At 43.1% G+C, this 17667-nt stretch overlaps 1 protein-coding gene across 1 annotated transcript in view; it reads left to right on the plus strand.

Moving 5' to 3' along the window:
* The window catches only part of LOC134587567 (calpain-2 catalytic subunit-like), a 75379-nt gene that overhangs the window by 22821 nt on the left and 34891 nt on the right, over positions 1-17667 (plus strand). Inside the window, exons 3-6 of the mRNA XM_063444044.1 lie at positions 9488-9606; positions 13526-13659; positions 14290-14458; positions 17321-17404. Of these exons, the coding sequence (XP_063300114.1) occupies positions 9488-9606; positions 13526-13659; positions 14290-14458; positions 17321-17404 (506 nt within the window). The remainder of the gene's footprint in view (positions 1-9487; positions 9607-13525; positions 13660-14289; positions 14459-17320; positions 17405-17667) is intronic.

Genomic DNA, 17667 nt, shown 5'->3' on the forward strand with positions numbered 1-17667 from the left:
CACTTGGTCTCCTGGATGATAACTATGAACAGGGGGATAAATATTCACAGGTAATCTATCTTGTACCCATTTCTGTACCTCCTCCATAGTCTTACCCAACTCTACAACCTGCTGCCGGGTAATTCCTTCTCCCAACTGACTCAAGTCCCCCCTTAAGTTACCAAGTACGGGAGGTGGTCGCCCATACATGATTTCAAAAGGAGAGAGGCCCATCCTTCTGGTAGGGGTACTGCGGATTCGCAATAAAGCTATGGGTAAGAGAACGTTCCACTTAAGTTGGGTTTCCTGACACATTTTAGCCAACTGGTTCTTTATAGTTCTATTCATTCTCTCTACCTTACCAGAACTCTGGGGTCTATATGCAGTATGAAGCCTCCACTTTATACCAAGCATATGAGTCAGTTGTTGTAGGCACTGATGAACAAAAGCTGGACCATTGTCCGATCCTATAGAACAGGGTAGTCCATATCGGGGTATTATTTCTCGTAGCAGGAATCTTACAACTTCTCCTGCTTTCTCTGTACGAGTAGGACATGCTTCTACCCAGCCTGAATAGGTGCACACAATTACCAACAGGTAACGATGTCCACCCGATTTAGGCATTACTGTAAAGTCTATTTGTAGATCGGACATGGGGAGTCCCCCCATAAACTGGACTCCTGGTGGCTTTACTGGTCCTTGTCTTGCATTATTCTTAGCACACGTTACACATCTGCGTACAATGGCCTGAGTCAAGTTGGACAATCTTGGTATGTAGAAATGTTTCCTGAGAGATTCTTCAGTACTGTCTCTCCCAGAATGTGTCCCGTTGTGATAATTTTGGACAATTTCTACCGCTAGTGATGCTGGTATGACTATTCTTCCATCTTCTAGCTGATACCACTTGTTCTCCAAATACTTTCCCGGTTCAGTCTTTAACCACTCCTCTTCTTGAGCTGTATAAACTGGAGTCCATTGGGACAGTGGAGTTGGTATAAGAGCAGCTATATGCCCCACATACTCCTGTCTTCCTGATTCAGCAGCACGCTTAGCTGCACTATCTGCCATCCGATTTCCCTTGGTTACATCACCATCTCCTCTCAGATGCGCTCGACAATGTATGATACCGACTTCTTTCGGCTCCCACACTGCTTCCAATAGTTGTAGGATTTCAGCTGCGTACTTGATTTCTTTGCCTTCTGAATTCAGTAGTCCTCTTTCTTTATACAAAGCTCCGTGGGCATGAGTGGTTAAAAACGCATACTTAGAGTCCGTATAGATATTTACTCTTAAACCTTCAGCCAATTGTAACGCTCGTGTTAGTGCTATTAATTCTGCCTTTTGTGCTGATGTTCCTTTCGCCAGTGGCCGAGCTTCTATCACCTTGTCTATTGTTGTCACTGCATATCCTGCATAGCGGATCCCTTCTTTCACATAACTACTGCCGTCGGTATAATATTGAACATCGGGGTTCTGGATGGGAAAATCACGAAGATCTGGTCTACTTGAAAATACTTCATCCATTACTTCCAAACAATCATGTTGACTTTCAGTAGGTTGCGGCAAAAGGGTAGCTGGATTTAAGGTGTTTACAGTCTCTAAATGCACTCTTGGGTTTTCACACAACATTGCTTGATACTTGGTCATACGGCTGTTACTAAACCAATGATTTCCTTTGTAATCCAACAACGTCTGTACTGCATGTGGGACTCGTACATAAAGTTCTTGACCCAGAGTGAGTTTATCGGCTTCAGCTACTAGCAGGGCGGCTGCAGCTACTGCTCTTAGACAAGGTGGAAGTCCGCTGGCCACTGCATCCAGTTGCTTAGACATGTAGGCAACAGGTCTTTGCCATGATCCCAAGTACTGTGTCAATACTCCCACAGCCATTCTTCTTTGCTCATGTACGTATAAGTAGAATGGTCGTGTGTGATCAGGTAGACCTAATGCTGGGGCACTCATCAAAGCCTTCTTCACATCTTCAAATGCCGTTTGCTGTTCTTGGGTCCATAAGAAGGGGTCGTGCTCTGTACCTTTGATGGCTGCGTACAGAGGTTTTGCCAGTATCGCATAGCTGGGAATCCATATCCTACAGAAGCCTGCTGCCCCCAAGAATTCTCGCACTTGTCTTCTATTCTTGGGTATTGGTATTTGGCAGACAGCTTCTTTTCTCTCTGGCCCCATAATCCTTTGACCTTCAGAGATATGGAATCCCAGATACTTGACAGTTGGCAAACACAACTGAGCCTTCTTCCTGGACACCTTGTATCCTGCCTTCCAGAGAATATGTAGTAGATCGTGCGTTGCTTGCTGACATTTTTCTTTTGTAACTGCTGCTATCAACAAGTCATCTACATATTGTAACAATACACATTCTCCTGGGATAGACTCGAAATCCAGTAGATCTTGACTTAGAGCTGAACCAAATAGGGTAGGTGAATTTTTAAACCCTTGGGGCAGTCTTGTCCAAGTCATTTGGCGTTTTGAGCCCGTTACAGCGTTCTCCCATTGGAAAGCGAAAATACATTGGCTTTCTGCGGCAATTCGGAGGCAAAAGAAGGCATCTTTGAGATCTAAGACTGTGAAGTAAGTAGCCCCGCCCGGAATTAAAGCAAGCAGGTTATATGGATTGGGTACAACTGGATGTATGCTAACAACCGCATCATTGACTGCTCTTAAGTCCTGTACAGGTCGATACTCATCTGTACCGGGCTTTTGAACAGGCAGCAATGGGGTGTTCCAGGGGGAAGTACAGAATTTTAGGATACCATACCGTATGAACTTATCCAGATAGGATTGGATGTTCTTCTTAGCCTTCTGCGGAATGTGATATTGTCTTAGGCTCACTGGATAAACCCCATGTTTCAGTTCAATTTTTATTGGTGGAATATTGCGGGCCAGTCCTGGTGGGTTGTTCTCTGCCCAAACTCCTGGTATGTTAAACAATGTCTCATCACTCCTAGGGTTTTGGCTAGTCAACACTGTATAAAGTCGCCACTCTTCTTCCTTTGGTACGGATAAAGTCATAATACCTGAAGGTCCATTAAACTTTAAGGATGTTGTTCCATTTGGTAGGAACGTAATCTGCGCTTGTAATTTTGATAGCATATCACGTCCCAGCAATTGGACTGGACATTCAGGCATATAAAGGAATTGGTGTTTTACTACGTGGCCTCCCAATGTACAGAGTCGACTTTTAAGAACCGGTTTTTCAGCACTTCTTCCAGTTGCTCCTATCACAGTAATAGTCCTTCCAGATGGAGGAGCAACTAGATTAGTCACCACTGAATGTTCAGCACCAGTGTCGATCATGAACGCACTCCTTTTCCCCCCTATTGATACATCGACCATAGGCTCCGCTCGACCAAGGGGGATGGAGCCCGGTCGGTATCAATAGTCCTCCATGACAGTGTCAGCCAATCCTACAAAGTCCCTACCTTCTCTATCGCGGGACCTTTGCGCTGCTGGAATATACCTGTCTTCCCTAACACTTCCTCTGTTCCCATTACTCCCTCTATAACCATTACTCCCTCCGGGGCCTCCTCTACCTCTCGCTCTACCTCTAAAGTTTCCGTAGCCTGCCCTGGGTTGGTCTCTCTCGTACTGCTCTCTTTGCGGACATTCGTTCCTCCAATGCCCTTCTTCCTTGCAATACGCGCATTGATCCCTACTCAAAGGCTCCCTACTCCATCTATTATTGCCTCTATCTGGGCCCCGTTTATCTACGCCTGCGATTGCTACCGCTAGCATATCAGCCTTTCTACGCATCTTGCGCTCCTCCTCTTTCTTGCTTTCTGTTTCCCTATTCATATACACCTTATTTGCTACCTCCATTAGTTGGGTGATTGACATACCTGCAAACCCTTCTAGCTTTTGTAGCTTGCGCTTAATATCTCCGTAAGCTTGGCTGACAAAGGCGGAGTTCACCATTCGGGAATTGTCTGCGTCTTCCGGATTAAAGGGGGTGTACAAGCGGTACGCCTCCAATAATCGGTCATAAAAGACACTGGGCGCTTCATCGCTTTTCTGGATCACCTCAACTGTCTTCGACATGTTAATGGCTTTCTTTCCTCCGGCTTTCATGCCAGCAATTATAGCGTCTCTATAGGCTCTGAGTTGAACCATATCAGCACCATTTACGTTCCAATCGGGATCGGTGTTGGGATAGTGTGTCGCGGCCCATGCTGCTGGATTGGCTTGGTTCAAAGCACGGGCTCTATCCTCTAATGCTTTAATGGCTGCTTGATTTATTCTTGTCCTTTCCTCATTGTTAAATAAAGTCATTAGTAACTGCTGGCAATCAGCCCATGTCGGATTATGCGTCTGTACTATTGAGGTGAACAGATCAGTCATAGCTTGTGGTTTCTCAGTATACGAGGAATTATGGGTCTTCCAGTTTAAAAGATCGGTTGTGGTAAATGGGACATATACGAAGACTGGGTCAGCGTGTGCCATTTGACCTGCGGCATCGATATAAGCTGACCCGGGATTCAGACGAAGAGGCATCTGATAGTGCTTTAATTGTTGGGCACCAGTCAACTGTCGGGTTTGGATGGGGCTACGTAGAGAGGCGTCAGTCATGGGTTCCGGTCGGGGAGAGATAGGGTATGGGGATGTGGGAGGTCGGTTTTGGGAAAAGGTCGTAAATAAAACACTTCGAGCCGAGCTAGATGAAGCTTGACCGGAAGTCTGAAGTGGCGCCAAATCAGGATATTCGTTTCTAATGGGGGTGGATTCTGGTTCCGGAAGGGGAGATTTAGTACGAGGGGGGGTGGATCCTGTACTGGAGGAGGAAGCGGAAGTGGATGAGGGTAATGAGGGGAGGGGTGCAGGACTTCCTGCGTTTGCGTCACTTCTTCTTAACGGAAAGTAAGGGGGCGGCAAAGGGATCTCGGACTCAGGGGGCGTGTCCAAAATGGGCCTAACACCAGTCCTAGTGGACGAACAAGTCCTAGCTACCATGAGGCGACACTGCTCCTCGTGGCATGTCTGGAGCCATTTTGGCGAGTCATTTACGGCCTGTCTCCAACAGTCAATATAAGGAAACTGGCCGTAAAGTTCAGGCCTACCTGATACAGCCACGTGTAAGCGCTGTACCAGAGTTAGATCCAAACTGCCACGTGGCGGCCATGCCGCAACCAAAGTAGGCCACTCCCTAGTACACAAAGTGACCAAACGTACAGGAGACATCTTTACCCCAAAATCACAAACTTTGAATCCCTTTTTAAAATTCTTAACCATACATCCTAAGGGATCCGGAATCGTTGACTGCGACGCACCCATACTTAACAATGGAACGTCGTTGACAACGAATACTATACACGCGTACTATTCAACAGTCACACCCGTTTCCTCTGGCAACAGCACCACGTGGTACGGTTACCAAGTGAAACGTACACAATAACAATAAACACTCAGGGAATTCCCGTACACACACAGCTGTTACACCAGTCACTATATAATCAATATTATGCCCTTTGGCGTAACTATACAGTCACCCACGCTATAATTCTCTATATACGAATTACCCGTCTATAACACACCCCAGTAACATCGTCTTTTACAAATAGCGGTTACAGTACGGTTAGCATAGGTCAAAGCACAAGTTAAGGTCACAATACAATTATTAGTGGTTATGGTGTTAAACATGCAATGGACGACAATGATTAGTACTTATTATATAATGTCAGTAAATATACAGGGTTATGGTACCGTGCACTATAATACAGCAACACACTATTAACACTCTCGCTAGACGGCTGAGCTCGCGCTATCTAACAAGATATACACTTTACTAAAACAATCGTTAACACATTTACAATTCCCAACTAAACTATTGGCCAGTACCTTGAATGGACTACCTAAAACTATATACACCCGTTTTGGTTAGCCACACTGCCCAATCACCACATATATAGCGAGCTAGAGAACCGAATTTACACAGGCGCCTCTTAGTCGCACTATCAAAAGTCTAGTGGGTTCCAAATTTACACGCCTTCCCACTTAGCCCAGATAGGATGAGAACTAGCGAACCGAATTTACACAGGCGCCGCTTAGTCTCCCGGTCCCTCCGACCTAGCGAACGTAATATACACCCTAGAACGCTAGTCTAGACAAGACACCGGTGTCCGGCTAGGGCTATTTACACCAGGACCCCGCCTGACTAACCAAATCAAACGGTCTGACTAAAGAGCGTTCGATCGAGCGGTGCGCCTTCGCTCCTTCCCTCCGACAGAGGGGGCAGATACACAGATTCAAAACCCCTTTGGGCCTACCGCACAATCGGTATACCCCTAGTGGGTCCTGCCGTCTAAAACAGCAGTTGTCTTACCTCCTCGTTCCTGAACCTGAGTTCACACTCATCGACGGGGACACCCCAGCACTTCTCACGTAGAGGCCGATGATCTCCTGGACAACAGACCAGTGGCGCCGAGACGAAGGGAGGTCCACGCAGAAGTTCAGGGGTGCAGCCGTAGAGAACGTGGGCAAAGATAGACCGTCTCACGCCTCTGCCTCTCAGCTACCGTTGAACGATGAGCTTCCCGGCCAATGCACCAAATGATACCGGAGAAACTGACGGAAGCCAAGCACAGAGAGATGGACACAGGTTTCTTCAGGAAGGAAGAGATTCTTTATTGGATCACCGATCGGGACTCAGAGGGACTAGCGTCACCAAAATACAGCAAAGTCTGAGTACTGAATACATAGAGTACATTCCTTATATAGCACTGTAGCTCCTCCCACAATTAACTACACCCACACATACCCTTAACCTATTTAATAAATAGAGTCTAAACTCATCCATCCGGTCTAACCACGTGGCTCATCTGATACAAAGGAGAGGGACGCGTAATTCCAGTTCTTACATTCCTGCACCTGGTCAGTACAGTGATGACAGTATCTTAGCTACGTGTAATTAACTAACTGATACTACAAACACATATACATACATATGCCTTGTGGCAATCTTAGCCTGCTAAACTTGTATTTTACTGGAATTACATCACACATTAGCTGTCAATCATCCGACCGATTTGGGTTATAAATCACTGATACAGTTTTACTTCTACAGACTGATTTCCATTTGTTCCCAGGCTGTTAGATATTGCATTTCACTATGTTTTTACAGAGGGTTATACGTAGCAGCAGAATATTTGGCATTTTCCAGTTGCTTGGAACGCATCCAGTTATTCCACACCCTCCAGCACAAACCTCCTTTCATACTGTCATGTTTTATTCTGTCTGAATCCCAGGAATTTAGGAAACGATCTACTGTTAGTGTTGCGTATTGTAAAGTTTTCTTTATAGCCGGGCATTATAATCTCCTCTCAGCATTTTATGGCTAACAGTGTTTACTTTAATTGGAATGCTACCAAGAGTTAAAATGGAACTTTATTGATTAATAGTATTAGAGTTTGTGCACATTTTAGGAACTCTTCAATTCCTCATTCGAATACACCTCCATGATCCTCCTACCTTCACTTGTTCTACAAAACTCCTTATTTTCAAACTCTGACTAGGTCAAAGCCCTCTCTTATTTATTCTTCGAAGATTCCTTCTTTTAAAATGAGTCTATAGTGCTAGGAAGTTGTTTTCCTGACACTATAGCTCTGTATAGTGCCCCCCTCCCCGGGGTGCTGAAGGGGTTAAAAATCCCTTCTGTCACTTACCTGAGTTTAGTGCCGATGTCCCTCAGCACTGAAGTTTGGGTGCCTATAGTGTCCTTTTAAACTTTGCCCTTCTGCCTCTAGATCACTCTCACCCATTATCCCTCCTACAAACCATAGTCATTCAAGCTTCTCTCCATGCCAACATTTTATTAAATGTTGTAAGAGCTTCCAAATCACTCACAGAAGAGAAAATAACCCAGTCAGTAAAAAAGGGGGGCAAAACTTTTATTTAGATACATAAATGAGAAGAAAAACATAAAACAAGGATTAGTTAATTAAAACCAAAAAAAAAAGGAATGTATGTAAAAGCGGATAAAGATCTAGCTGACACTAAAAACATACAAACATACAAAAAATCCCTGACACTCCCTCTGCTCAACGCAGCTAAATCCCTAATACCCACTCTTTGGAAGCGACCGGGGGCGCTGACCCTCCAGCAATGGGTGACTAGAGTAGAGGAGATTTACTCCATGGAGTCTCTAACAGCAGACCTGCAGGGGCGCTCAGAACAATTTGCCCTAACCTGGTACCCATGGATGACATATATCTCCAGGAAAATTGGTGGTCCGGCGTGAGCCCAACCTGCTGACTCCCCTAGGCAGACAATCCAGAAATGGAGAGGTAAGGCACCCACTCACAGACTGGACACGTGAAAAGAGGGGCCGAGGGGGAGGGTCAAACCCTTCCTAACCCACCCAGTACATTATCTCTCTACCCCCCGACCCTTGACCACATCCTAGTATAGACCACGGAACGTTACCATACTACACTCCGCACATTGACGGTGGACGGGACTTAGAATGACACCGACGACTGTGCAATCCACCTGACTAAGCACTAATCATAATGGATTAGAACCCATGTTATGGTTTAAAAAAAATAAAAAAAAATCTGTTACTATTATTATTAATGTTTGCAAGCACCTTTACCTACTGAAATGTTTAAACTGTGATTCAGTTTTACTTTACTAGTGTTCATGTCAGGCCAATAACTATCGCTACTTGTTGGAACATACACTTGTACCACTGTTAGAACGATAAGTCAGATAGGTGATCTTTATTATCATTGTTCCTCTTACGGATGTTGACTTTAAACTACTGTTGTGTACCGTATTGCTACCTGTTTACTTTTGCTCAAATGACAAAATCAAAAATAAGGATAAAAAAAAAAAGATCTAGCTGTCTGCCTCAATGAATATTTTTGTTCAGTATTTCCAGATGAAAATGAAGGAAAGGGACCTCAGTTAGCAAAGAGGACAAATACATTATATGTTACATGTGAGTTTACAGAGGAACAGGTTCAATTTCAACATTCAAAAGTAAAGACAAGTAAATCGACGGGGCCTGATGGAATACACCCAAGCTTATTAAGCAAACTTAATGGTGTACTGACAAAACCATTAGCGGATTTATTTAAACAATCATTGTTAACGAGAGTAGGCCCAGAAGACTGGAAACAGGCCGGCGCTTCCTATAAGCCGGCCCTATAAACGCTGCAGCCGCTTGAGTGCTCTATAAAGAGCGCTCAGGCGGCTGCCGCACTGCCTCTCTCCTCACCTCCCCTTCCCTGTAGCGTGGCCGAGCTCCTCTCTGGTCCTCCGTACAGGAACATCCGTTTCCTGTACCTGCCGGACTGATAGGAAAAAAGAAAATATGACGTATTATGTTCTTTAACACTCATTCTGTATATTAGATGTACATAATTAAAGAATGTTAATATGTTTAAATGAAAGCTATGTGTACTGGAGAATTAATTTGTGGATGTTATAATATATTCTCATTCAGAACGTAGACATATCGGTTCTTACTGATTGAACCCCCCCATTCATGTGATTCTAGGTGACTGCTGGCTGCTGGCTGCCATCGCATCTCTTACCTTAAATGAGCAAGTTTTATCCCGTGTGGTCCCCAAAGATCAGAGCTTCCAGGACAAATATGCAGGAATTTTTCATTTCCAGGTAATTTTTTCAACATATATATACAGAAAGCATGAGAACGTACCATTACTGAGTCCACGTTTCAGGATTTTCAGGTCAATATATCTTTGACAAAGATCTGAGATTTCTGCTTCCTCTAAATCCGAATGAATTTTACATGTACGAACATTTATATAAAAAACACAGAATAGGCGCTCACTATAAAACCAGAGTGGGGGGGCGGGGCCTGACCGGGAAGCTGAACAGACATGCTTTCTGTGAGCTCCCGAGCCTGAACCCAATTTTTGGCAGAAAACAGTGGGAAAATCGCCTATTTCAGAATCCCACCGACCCTCACCTTGATATATGGAGGCAGGGGTACCGGGGGACACATCGCCTGTTCAAATGCCTACTGGAAAACCGGACCGGAGGCTTGAGGCCTACCTCATGCAGAGCGGGAAAGAGACGGCCGCTCTCCCCGCTCACCTAACACTGCAGCACCCGAAGTATTGGGCCTCCCCCCCCCCCCTTTGGACCGGTGGGGGTTATCCCGGTCCACACCAGCAACCCCAAGCCACGACCAGCACAGGAGACAAGATCTCAAGCGAGCCGAAGCAGCCCAGGCACAAACAAGATGGCGGCACAAACACAGCCTATAAAGGACCGCACACTCAGCAAACCCCCCAAGTGCACAAGAGAGTTCTATTACCGGCTATGTGCCAATCTGTGGACCAAGCTTCACACCCGGAGACAGGCCTTCAAGAGGGCGATAACAATAGTAACGGCATGGATCCGCCCGGCGACACGACGCCAAATAGGTGGGAATCCCCCCCGTACCTCCACAGCAATCCCTCGACAAAGCAGAACCCACAAGCCTGCACGGAGGGCCAGCACTCACACCCTCATGCCCCGGAAGGTGACACACCGACGAGCACGATCTGCTCACACTTCAGCGGCTCCACCAACTCTCAGCAAGCAGAGCGTTGCTCCACATGCGAGAATCCACAGTGACGGCCACAACACTGACCGGGAGATGGCACAGCACCACACCAGCTGGACACACAGACGGAGGTCCCCCACACAGCCCAAAGAAGAGAAAGCATGGACAATTGGGAGAGAAGTGCCACCAGTGAGACCTTCACAGCGGGACTTTGTGCTGACCTTTTGCAAGCTCACCCATGCTGACCGCTTACCATATACCCCACCAGCAAACGCTCCTCCACAGGCACCAGGAACTCAGCGCCCCCTCGCACAGGGGAGACACCACGAGCTGATACAAAAGATGCAGAGCGAACACAACCAGCCCCAACAAGGCATCGGCTGAATCTACCGGGACTGTGGTTTCTTGCAAGGCTAAGTGCCCAATATTACCTGTTTTATCTTTCTATACCTTCTCAACCGAACTCCATATCTGACTGCTGGCAGTTTTTACCTATGCTCAGTTTTTCTTGTGTGCTAGCGCAGGGGATCATAGTCAGCCGTAGACATGCTCAGAATGCCTATGCCCAGACCAGCTCGCATTTAAGCAAGTTAGAAACTGTGTTTATTCTGTTTAATTTAACTGTGCAGACTCCTAGAAGGGCTGGTTAGCAACTACGCTCCTTGCAATGTACTTAATCTTGTTTCCACGAATACTACTAGAAATTTATTGGATCTGCCATGTCGCACACTTACAAGAATGCTATTATTTAATGATAAGCGATCTGACACACGATTGATTTTTCTATGTTTTAAATCTACGTATAAGGAAACGCACACCACTTAGAACAAGCGTAGTTGTTCAGAGACGCATGCCTCATGACTATACACGTAGGTTATACCAAACCAACCTGTGAAATGTCGTAAATAGCTTGTTTAATCTACTATGTATATGTGGTGTAAAAACACGGCAAGCGAATTCTCACTGTTTTTTATCATACGTTAAAAACCTTTTGATTTTACATGACGCCTCAAGCTAGTTATATTTAAAAAAAATTGTGCAAAATCTTCCAAGCCACTGTTTAATCTATCTATGTTTTAATTTGTATGTACGCTGTTGTGGCGTATAATTGCGCTTTGTACTCTCCTGCACAACAAAAATAAAGAATTAAAACCAGAGTGAAAGGCAGCAGTGAACCAGCAGGTATTCCCAAACCTTGCTAAAGGGACACTATAGTCACCTGAACAACTTTAGCTTAATGAAGCAGTTTTGGTGTGTAGATCATGCCCCTGCAGTCTCACTGCTCAATCCTCTGCCATTTAGGAGTTAAATCCCTTTGTTTATGAACCCTAGTCACACCTCCCTGCATGTGACTTGCACAGCCTTCCATAAACACTTCCTGTAAAGAGAGCCCTATTTAGGTTTTCTTTATTGCAAGTTCTGTTTAATTAAGATTTTCTTATCCCATGCTATGTTAATAGCTTGCTAGACCCTGCAAGAGCCTCCTGTATGTGATTAAAGTTCAATTTAGAGATTGAGATACAATTATTTAAGGTAAATTACATCTGTCTGAAAGTGAAACTAGTTTTTTTTCATGCAGGCTCTGTCAATCATAGCCAGGGGAGGTGTGGCTAGGGCTGCATAAACAGAAACAAAGTGATTTAACTCCTAAATGACAGTGAATTGAGCAGTGAAATTCCCAGGGGAATGATCTATACACTAAAACTGATTTATTTAGCTAAAGTAATTTACGTGACTATAGTGTTCCTTAACTTTCAAAACGTGCCAAAAAAGAATGTACACCGCCCCAAGAAGATAGAATTAATGAAAAAAGAGGGGTTTAGTAGACTATATACATACATATACGGAGGTCAATAATGTTCTGTCGTGTAATAGCCTAAAAAAAAGGAAACAATAATAGTGCAATATGTTAAAGCAATTTTTAAAAGGTTTTAAAACCTTAATAAAATACTAATTCACAATCTTTAGAGCTGCTAAGAGCTCTGCTGTATAGCGCGTTGACAGTACAATCCCCGTCTTAGGATATGCTTATATTCGTTATGATAGGCTTCCAATTTTCACCAACCATGTAGGGAAGAGGAGGAGAACCAATAGCACAGTATATAGTATATAATATAGAATATATAAAAGCAGAGTATGCTACTTACTATTTCCAGAGCAATATCTTGCTCTGGAGGTTGCGGCTGTGGTGATACAATCCCCACCTGGGATATGCAGGATACAATGTGGCAGAACAGGACCAGGAAAAAAAAATAGGGACTATATAAATAACAATTAACTTTATTATAAACATAGAAACATAGAATGTGACGGCAAATAAGAACCATTCAGCCCATCTAGTCTGCCCAATATTTCAAAATACTTTTTGGCCTTATCTTATAGTTAGGATAGCCTTATGCCTATCCCACGCATGCTTAAACTCCCTCACTGTGTTAACCTCTACCACTTCAGCTGGAAGGCTATTAAAAGTGAAAGTATATAAAAGCAAATGCAGCAAAGAATAAAGTGCTCCAGTCCCACATTTATATACTTTGTGCAACCTGTCTGGGAAACATCAGTAGAGTAAGATTTTCTTAACTGAAGTAGTTGAGTAATTAGAGTACAATATCAGACACTGATTAAAATTATAATGGTAAGGCCTACCTGCTTAGTAAGGTAACTGCGATTTTGCCGCCTTACAGAACAGTTAAAGCCTGGGGCTTGGTGAGTACACCCCAAATCTTCTTGGATGAGCCATGGGAATAAGAATTTTAAACACAAAAAAGTGGTACATAATAGCAGAAGATGATTAGATATTACTCTAGAATTTGTTGAGAAGTCCTGTTGTCCTGTTCCACTCCCACTCCCTTGGAATTACATTGCAGAATGTGTCCAAAAATGGTTTCCGGTACATAGATAGAAACTGTAGGACCATGATTGTTTACCATTGGCAACTCTTGCAGTCTAAGATCAGCCAACCTAACAACTGGCGTGGTAAAGGTTTCTTAAAGATCTATTCCCAGAACACTGTGTGTCTTGCAGTTCTGGCAGTTCGGTGAATGGGTGGATGTGGTCATTGATGACAGACTGCCGACCAAAAATGGGGAACTGGTCTTTGTTCATTCAGCAGAAGGGACTGAGTTCTGGAGTGCACTTATGGAAAAAGCCTATGCCAAGTAAGTAAAACTGAAAGGGAATTTAACAATCTATTTTCTCACTCTTATTTCAAAGCAGACCAATTATTTCCATTTGGAATAAATCTAATTGCCTCCTTAGAAACCATTTTAAGAAGTAATGGATGCACTCACAAGTCTTTCCTGTGAAAATACAGCTTCTTTAATGTGGTTCAGAACAATGTTACGTGATTGAAGAAATGTCCAGATGGGTCCAAAATATTGATTGTGTAATGTTTTGATTCACATAAAAGAAGCAAATTAAATAAGCATTTTCACTGCAAAGACCTGCTAGTGAATCTGCTACACATTTGATTATAGAGATATTTATGAACTAAATAAAGTTTACTGATTTAGAATAATGTCTATTTCCTATAGTCCTGTGATTTAGACTTGAAGGGGCAGAGGGTTGATTGGTCACATTTATGATGGATTCCCTTTAATATTTATATTCCTTGGTTACTCTTAAATGTTTGCAGGGACATTAGGCATAAAAATAATCTAATATCTGAAAAAGAGTTTAATTCCTACCTGCAACTTGTGCAGTTTTTCTCTTCCTGAACCTCCATGAAACAAACTAACAATATAACAAGAAAATTTAAGTTATTCAATAACTGTCAATCTATGATTCAGGCTGAACGGATCGTATGAAGCTTTGTCAGGAGGTGCAACCACAGAGGGCTTTGAAGATTTTACTGGGGGACTCGCAGAGTGGTATGACCTGAAGAAAGCTCCAGCAAACCTCTTTAAGATCATCCAAAAAGCCTTGAAGACCGGATCTCTGTTGGGCTGCTCTATAGACGTGAGTAATTTCCTGCATTATTGGTAGAATTCTGTTGTAGGATTTGGCACAAGTTCTATGACAATATTGCAATATCAGGAGGTTTGCTACATAAACAGAGAATTGTGGTGAGGTTACACAAAACCAGAAAAGTTAATTAAAGGATCACTACTATAGGATCTCTGGGAAACCCTCACCCTCAGGGTCCCCCTCCCGTGGCACTGAAGGGATTAAAACCACTTCAGCAGTTTACCTTAATCCAGTGCCGGGCTCCCTCCGCACTGGTTACCTCTCCTCCCTCACCGACGTCAGCTCCCGAGTGGAGTGGAACGCGCATGCGTGGCAAGAGCCGCGCGCGCATTCAAACAGTCCATAAGAAAGCATTTTTCTAAATGCCTTCCTACGGACGTTCTGCACGTTGGATGCAAATTTTGCATCCAACGTCGCAGAAGCCCCTCACGGCTGTCAGTTAGACAGCCACTAGAGGTTGGATTAATCCTGCTATGTAAACATGTGAAGTTTCTCTGAAACTGCTATGTTTACATGTGAAGGGTTAAAACCTGAGGGACCTGGCACCCAGACCACTTCATTGAGCTGAAGTGGAGTGGGTGACTAGTGTCCCTTTAAATGAAAAATACCCAAGTTCAGAAAATAGCTAATTCAAATAAAATTTTACTTTGGGACTCTTAAATGTTGCCATTCCATCATCAATTCACCAGAGTTTATTATTTGTACATGAGTGCCAGAATTCACATGTTTTGCCCAAATCACAAGGATTATTAAATTAGCTTAGAATGAACATCCATACTGCCCTCCCTACTCCCTACTTGGACGTAAAAAACCCAAGGGCAGAGTATAAAATATTTAATATTGTCCTAACCTCAACCTGAGGAAAGGGATTTAGGAGTGATTATTTCTGATGACTTAAAGGTAGGCAGACAATGTAAGGAAATGCTTGGTTGTATAGGGAGAGGTATTAGCAGTAGAAAGAGGGAAGTGCTCATGCCATTGTACAGAATACTAGTGAGACCTCACTTGGAGTACTGTACACAGTACTGGAGACCGTATCTCCAGAAGGATATTGATCTTTTTGGACAGTTCAGAGAAGGGCTACTAAACTGGTTCATGGATTGCAGGATAAAACTTACCAGGAAAGGTTGAAAGATCTTAACATGTATAGCTTGGAGGAAAGGCGAGACAGGGGGGATATAATAGAAACATTTAAATACATAAAGGGAATCAACACAGTAAAGGAGGAGACTATAGGAGACTATATTTAACAGGAGACTATATTTAACAACCACAATAATGGGATATAGTTTTAAATTAGAAGGGCAACAGTTTAAAAATAATATTAAGAGGGTACTGAGAGCTTAAGACGGTAAAGGAGTTTAAGCATGTGTGGGATAGTCATAAGGCTATCCTAACTATAAGATAAGGCCAGGGACTAATGAAAGTATTTAGAAAATTGGGCAGACTAGATGGACCGAATGGTTCTTATCTGCCATCACATTCTAAGTTTCTACTTATAAATAATATCCAAAGGTAACTAGTAATTAAACTCAATTTGCGTTCATACAGAGACTGAACCTTAACCCCTTAAGGACCAAACTTCTGGAATAAAATGGAAACATGACATGTCACACATGCCATGTGTCCTTAAGGGGTTAAATCAATTCAGAGTAATTCTGTATCTTCTATAAAATTTAAAAAAGAATAGGAATTTGGGCATTTATCCAACGTGCCTCTGAAGTGCACAAGTAGAGATTTCTGACATCTTGGTTCACTGAAATAATATAAACAACTTGCCCCACCTAGTCCATAAGCTGCCAGTGGAAAAAATAAAAAGCAAAAACACGACGGGGGGCCATTGACCCCATAGTAGGTAAATAGGAACTGTGCCTGCATGCCCCCCTGTGCAGCAGCAGTCTGAGGGAAATAGAGGAGTCTCCATGACAAGTTATTAATCAGAACACAGAGTCCCTTCTATTCATACGCTCAAGGCCATCTATAATATTCACCCTGGGCGAAGCATTTTCTTGGCTATTTTGATGTTCGTGCCCCCCTCCTAACACTTGCAAGAGATTTGCTTTCTTTATGTCTCACAGCACGCTGATCTCACTGTTGCTACCATGTCTCCTTGGAAAGCATTGGAAGGCTAGCGCTCATGTGCGGCAGAATGCCACGCAGCGCCAATCAAATGCTCTTTGCGCAGCCTTTTATTGAATAACCAAGTCTGACTGTGTTATTTAGTGTAAGCGCCTCTAGTGACTGTCAGGAAGACCGCCATTAGAGAGGTGTTTTTAACACCTGAAACAATTGCTGTGTCTCCAAAACTGTAGTGTTTTATATTGCAGGGTTAAATTGACAATACCACAACACCCAGACCATTTTATTGAGATTATGTGGTCTGGGTGCGGATAGTGATCCTTTTAAATCTCAATAAAACCACCTATCAACATAATCAACCTAAAAACATTTGGTTGGACAATGCCTTTTTTGCGCAAGATCTAGGGGCTTGGATCTTCATTAGCGACAGAGGCCAGTACTGTTGGTAATAAAAGTTTACAGGGGTTAAATATTTCTCCATATTTAGTTTAGTTTTGGTTTTTAATGATTAATTATATACATTAAAATACATATACATTTTGAAATCTAGCGTTTCCCTTTAACCCACCCGCACCCTGCTATTACCTGGTGACCCCCAAATATTGCATACTAGCTATCAAATCATGTGGAGTGTGAGAATAGAGATATAAAAAATAAATAAAACTAAATGTTTTCAATCCACCAGAACATAACAAATCACACTGTTTTCAATCTCAATAGGAAAGATGACAAACAGGAAAGTGTCTGTAACAGTTATTCCTTCTTATTTTAAAGATCACAAATGCATCTGAGACAGAAGCTATCACGTCCCAGAAGCTGGTGAAGGGCCACGCTTACTCTGTGACTGCAGCTGAAGAGGTTGGTGTCAGGCTTATTTTGTTAACATTCATTAAGAGTTTGTTAAAACGTGCTGTGTACGTTCTGTGTATAACTTGAATGTTTTAATGTGGGTTCCACAATCTGTCTTCCCTTTATAATCTTTAATGGAGATGTCATCCATAAACAACTTTTATATAGTACTGTATTGTATACTTACCTTATAAATAGACTAGTCACTATACAAGTCTCTATACAACGAACTATTATTTTTATCTGCTAAAAGGGAAACAAATCTCAGCTCA

Source organism: Pelobates fuscus, chromosome 2 (genome assembly GCF_036172605.1).
Source record: "Pelobates fuscus isolate aPelFus1 chromosome 2, aPelFus1.pri, whole genome shotgun sequence".
Classification (NCBI taxonomy): domain Eukaryota; kingdom Metazoa; phylum Chordata; class Amphibia; order Anura; family Pelobatidae; genus Pelobates; species Pelobates fuscus.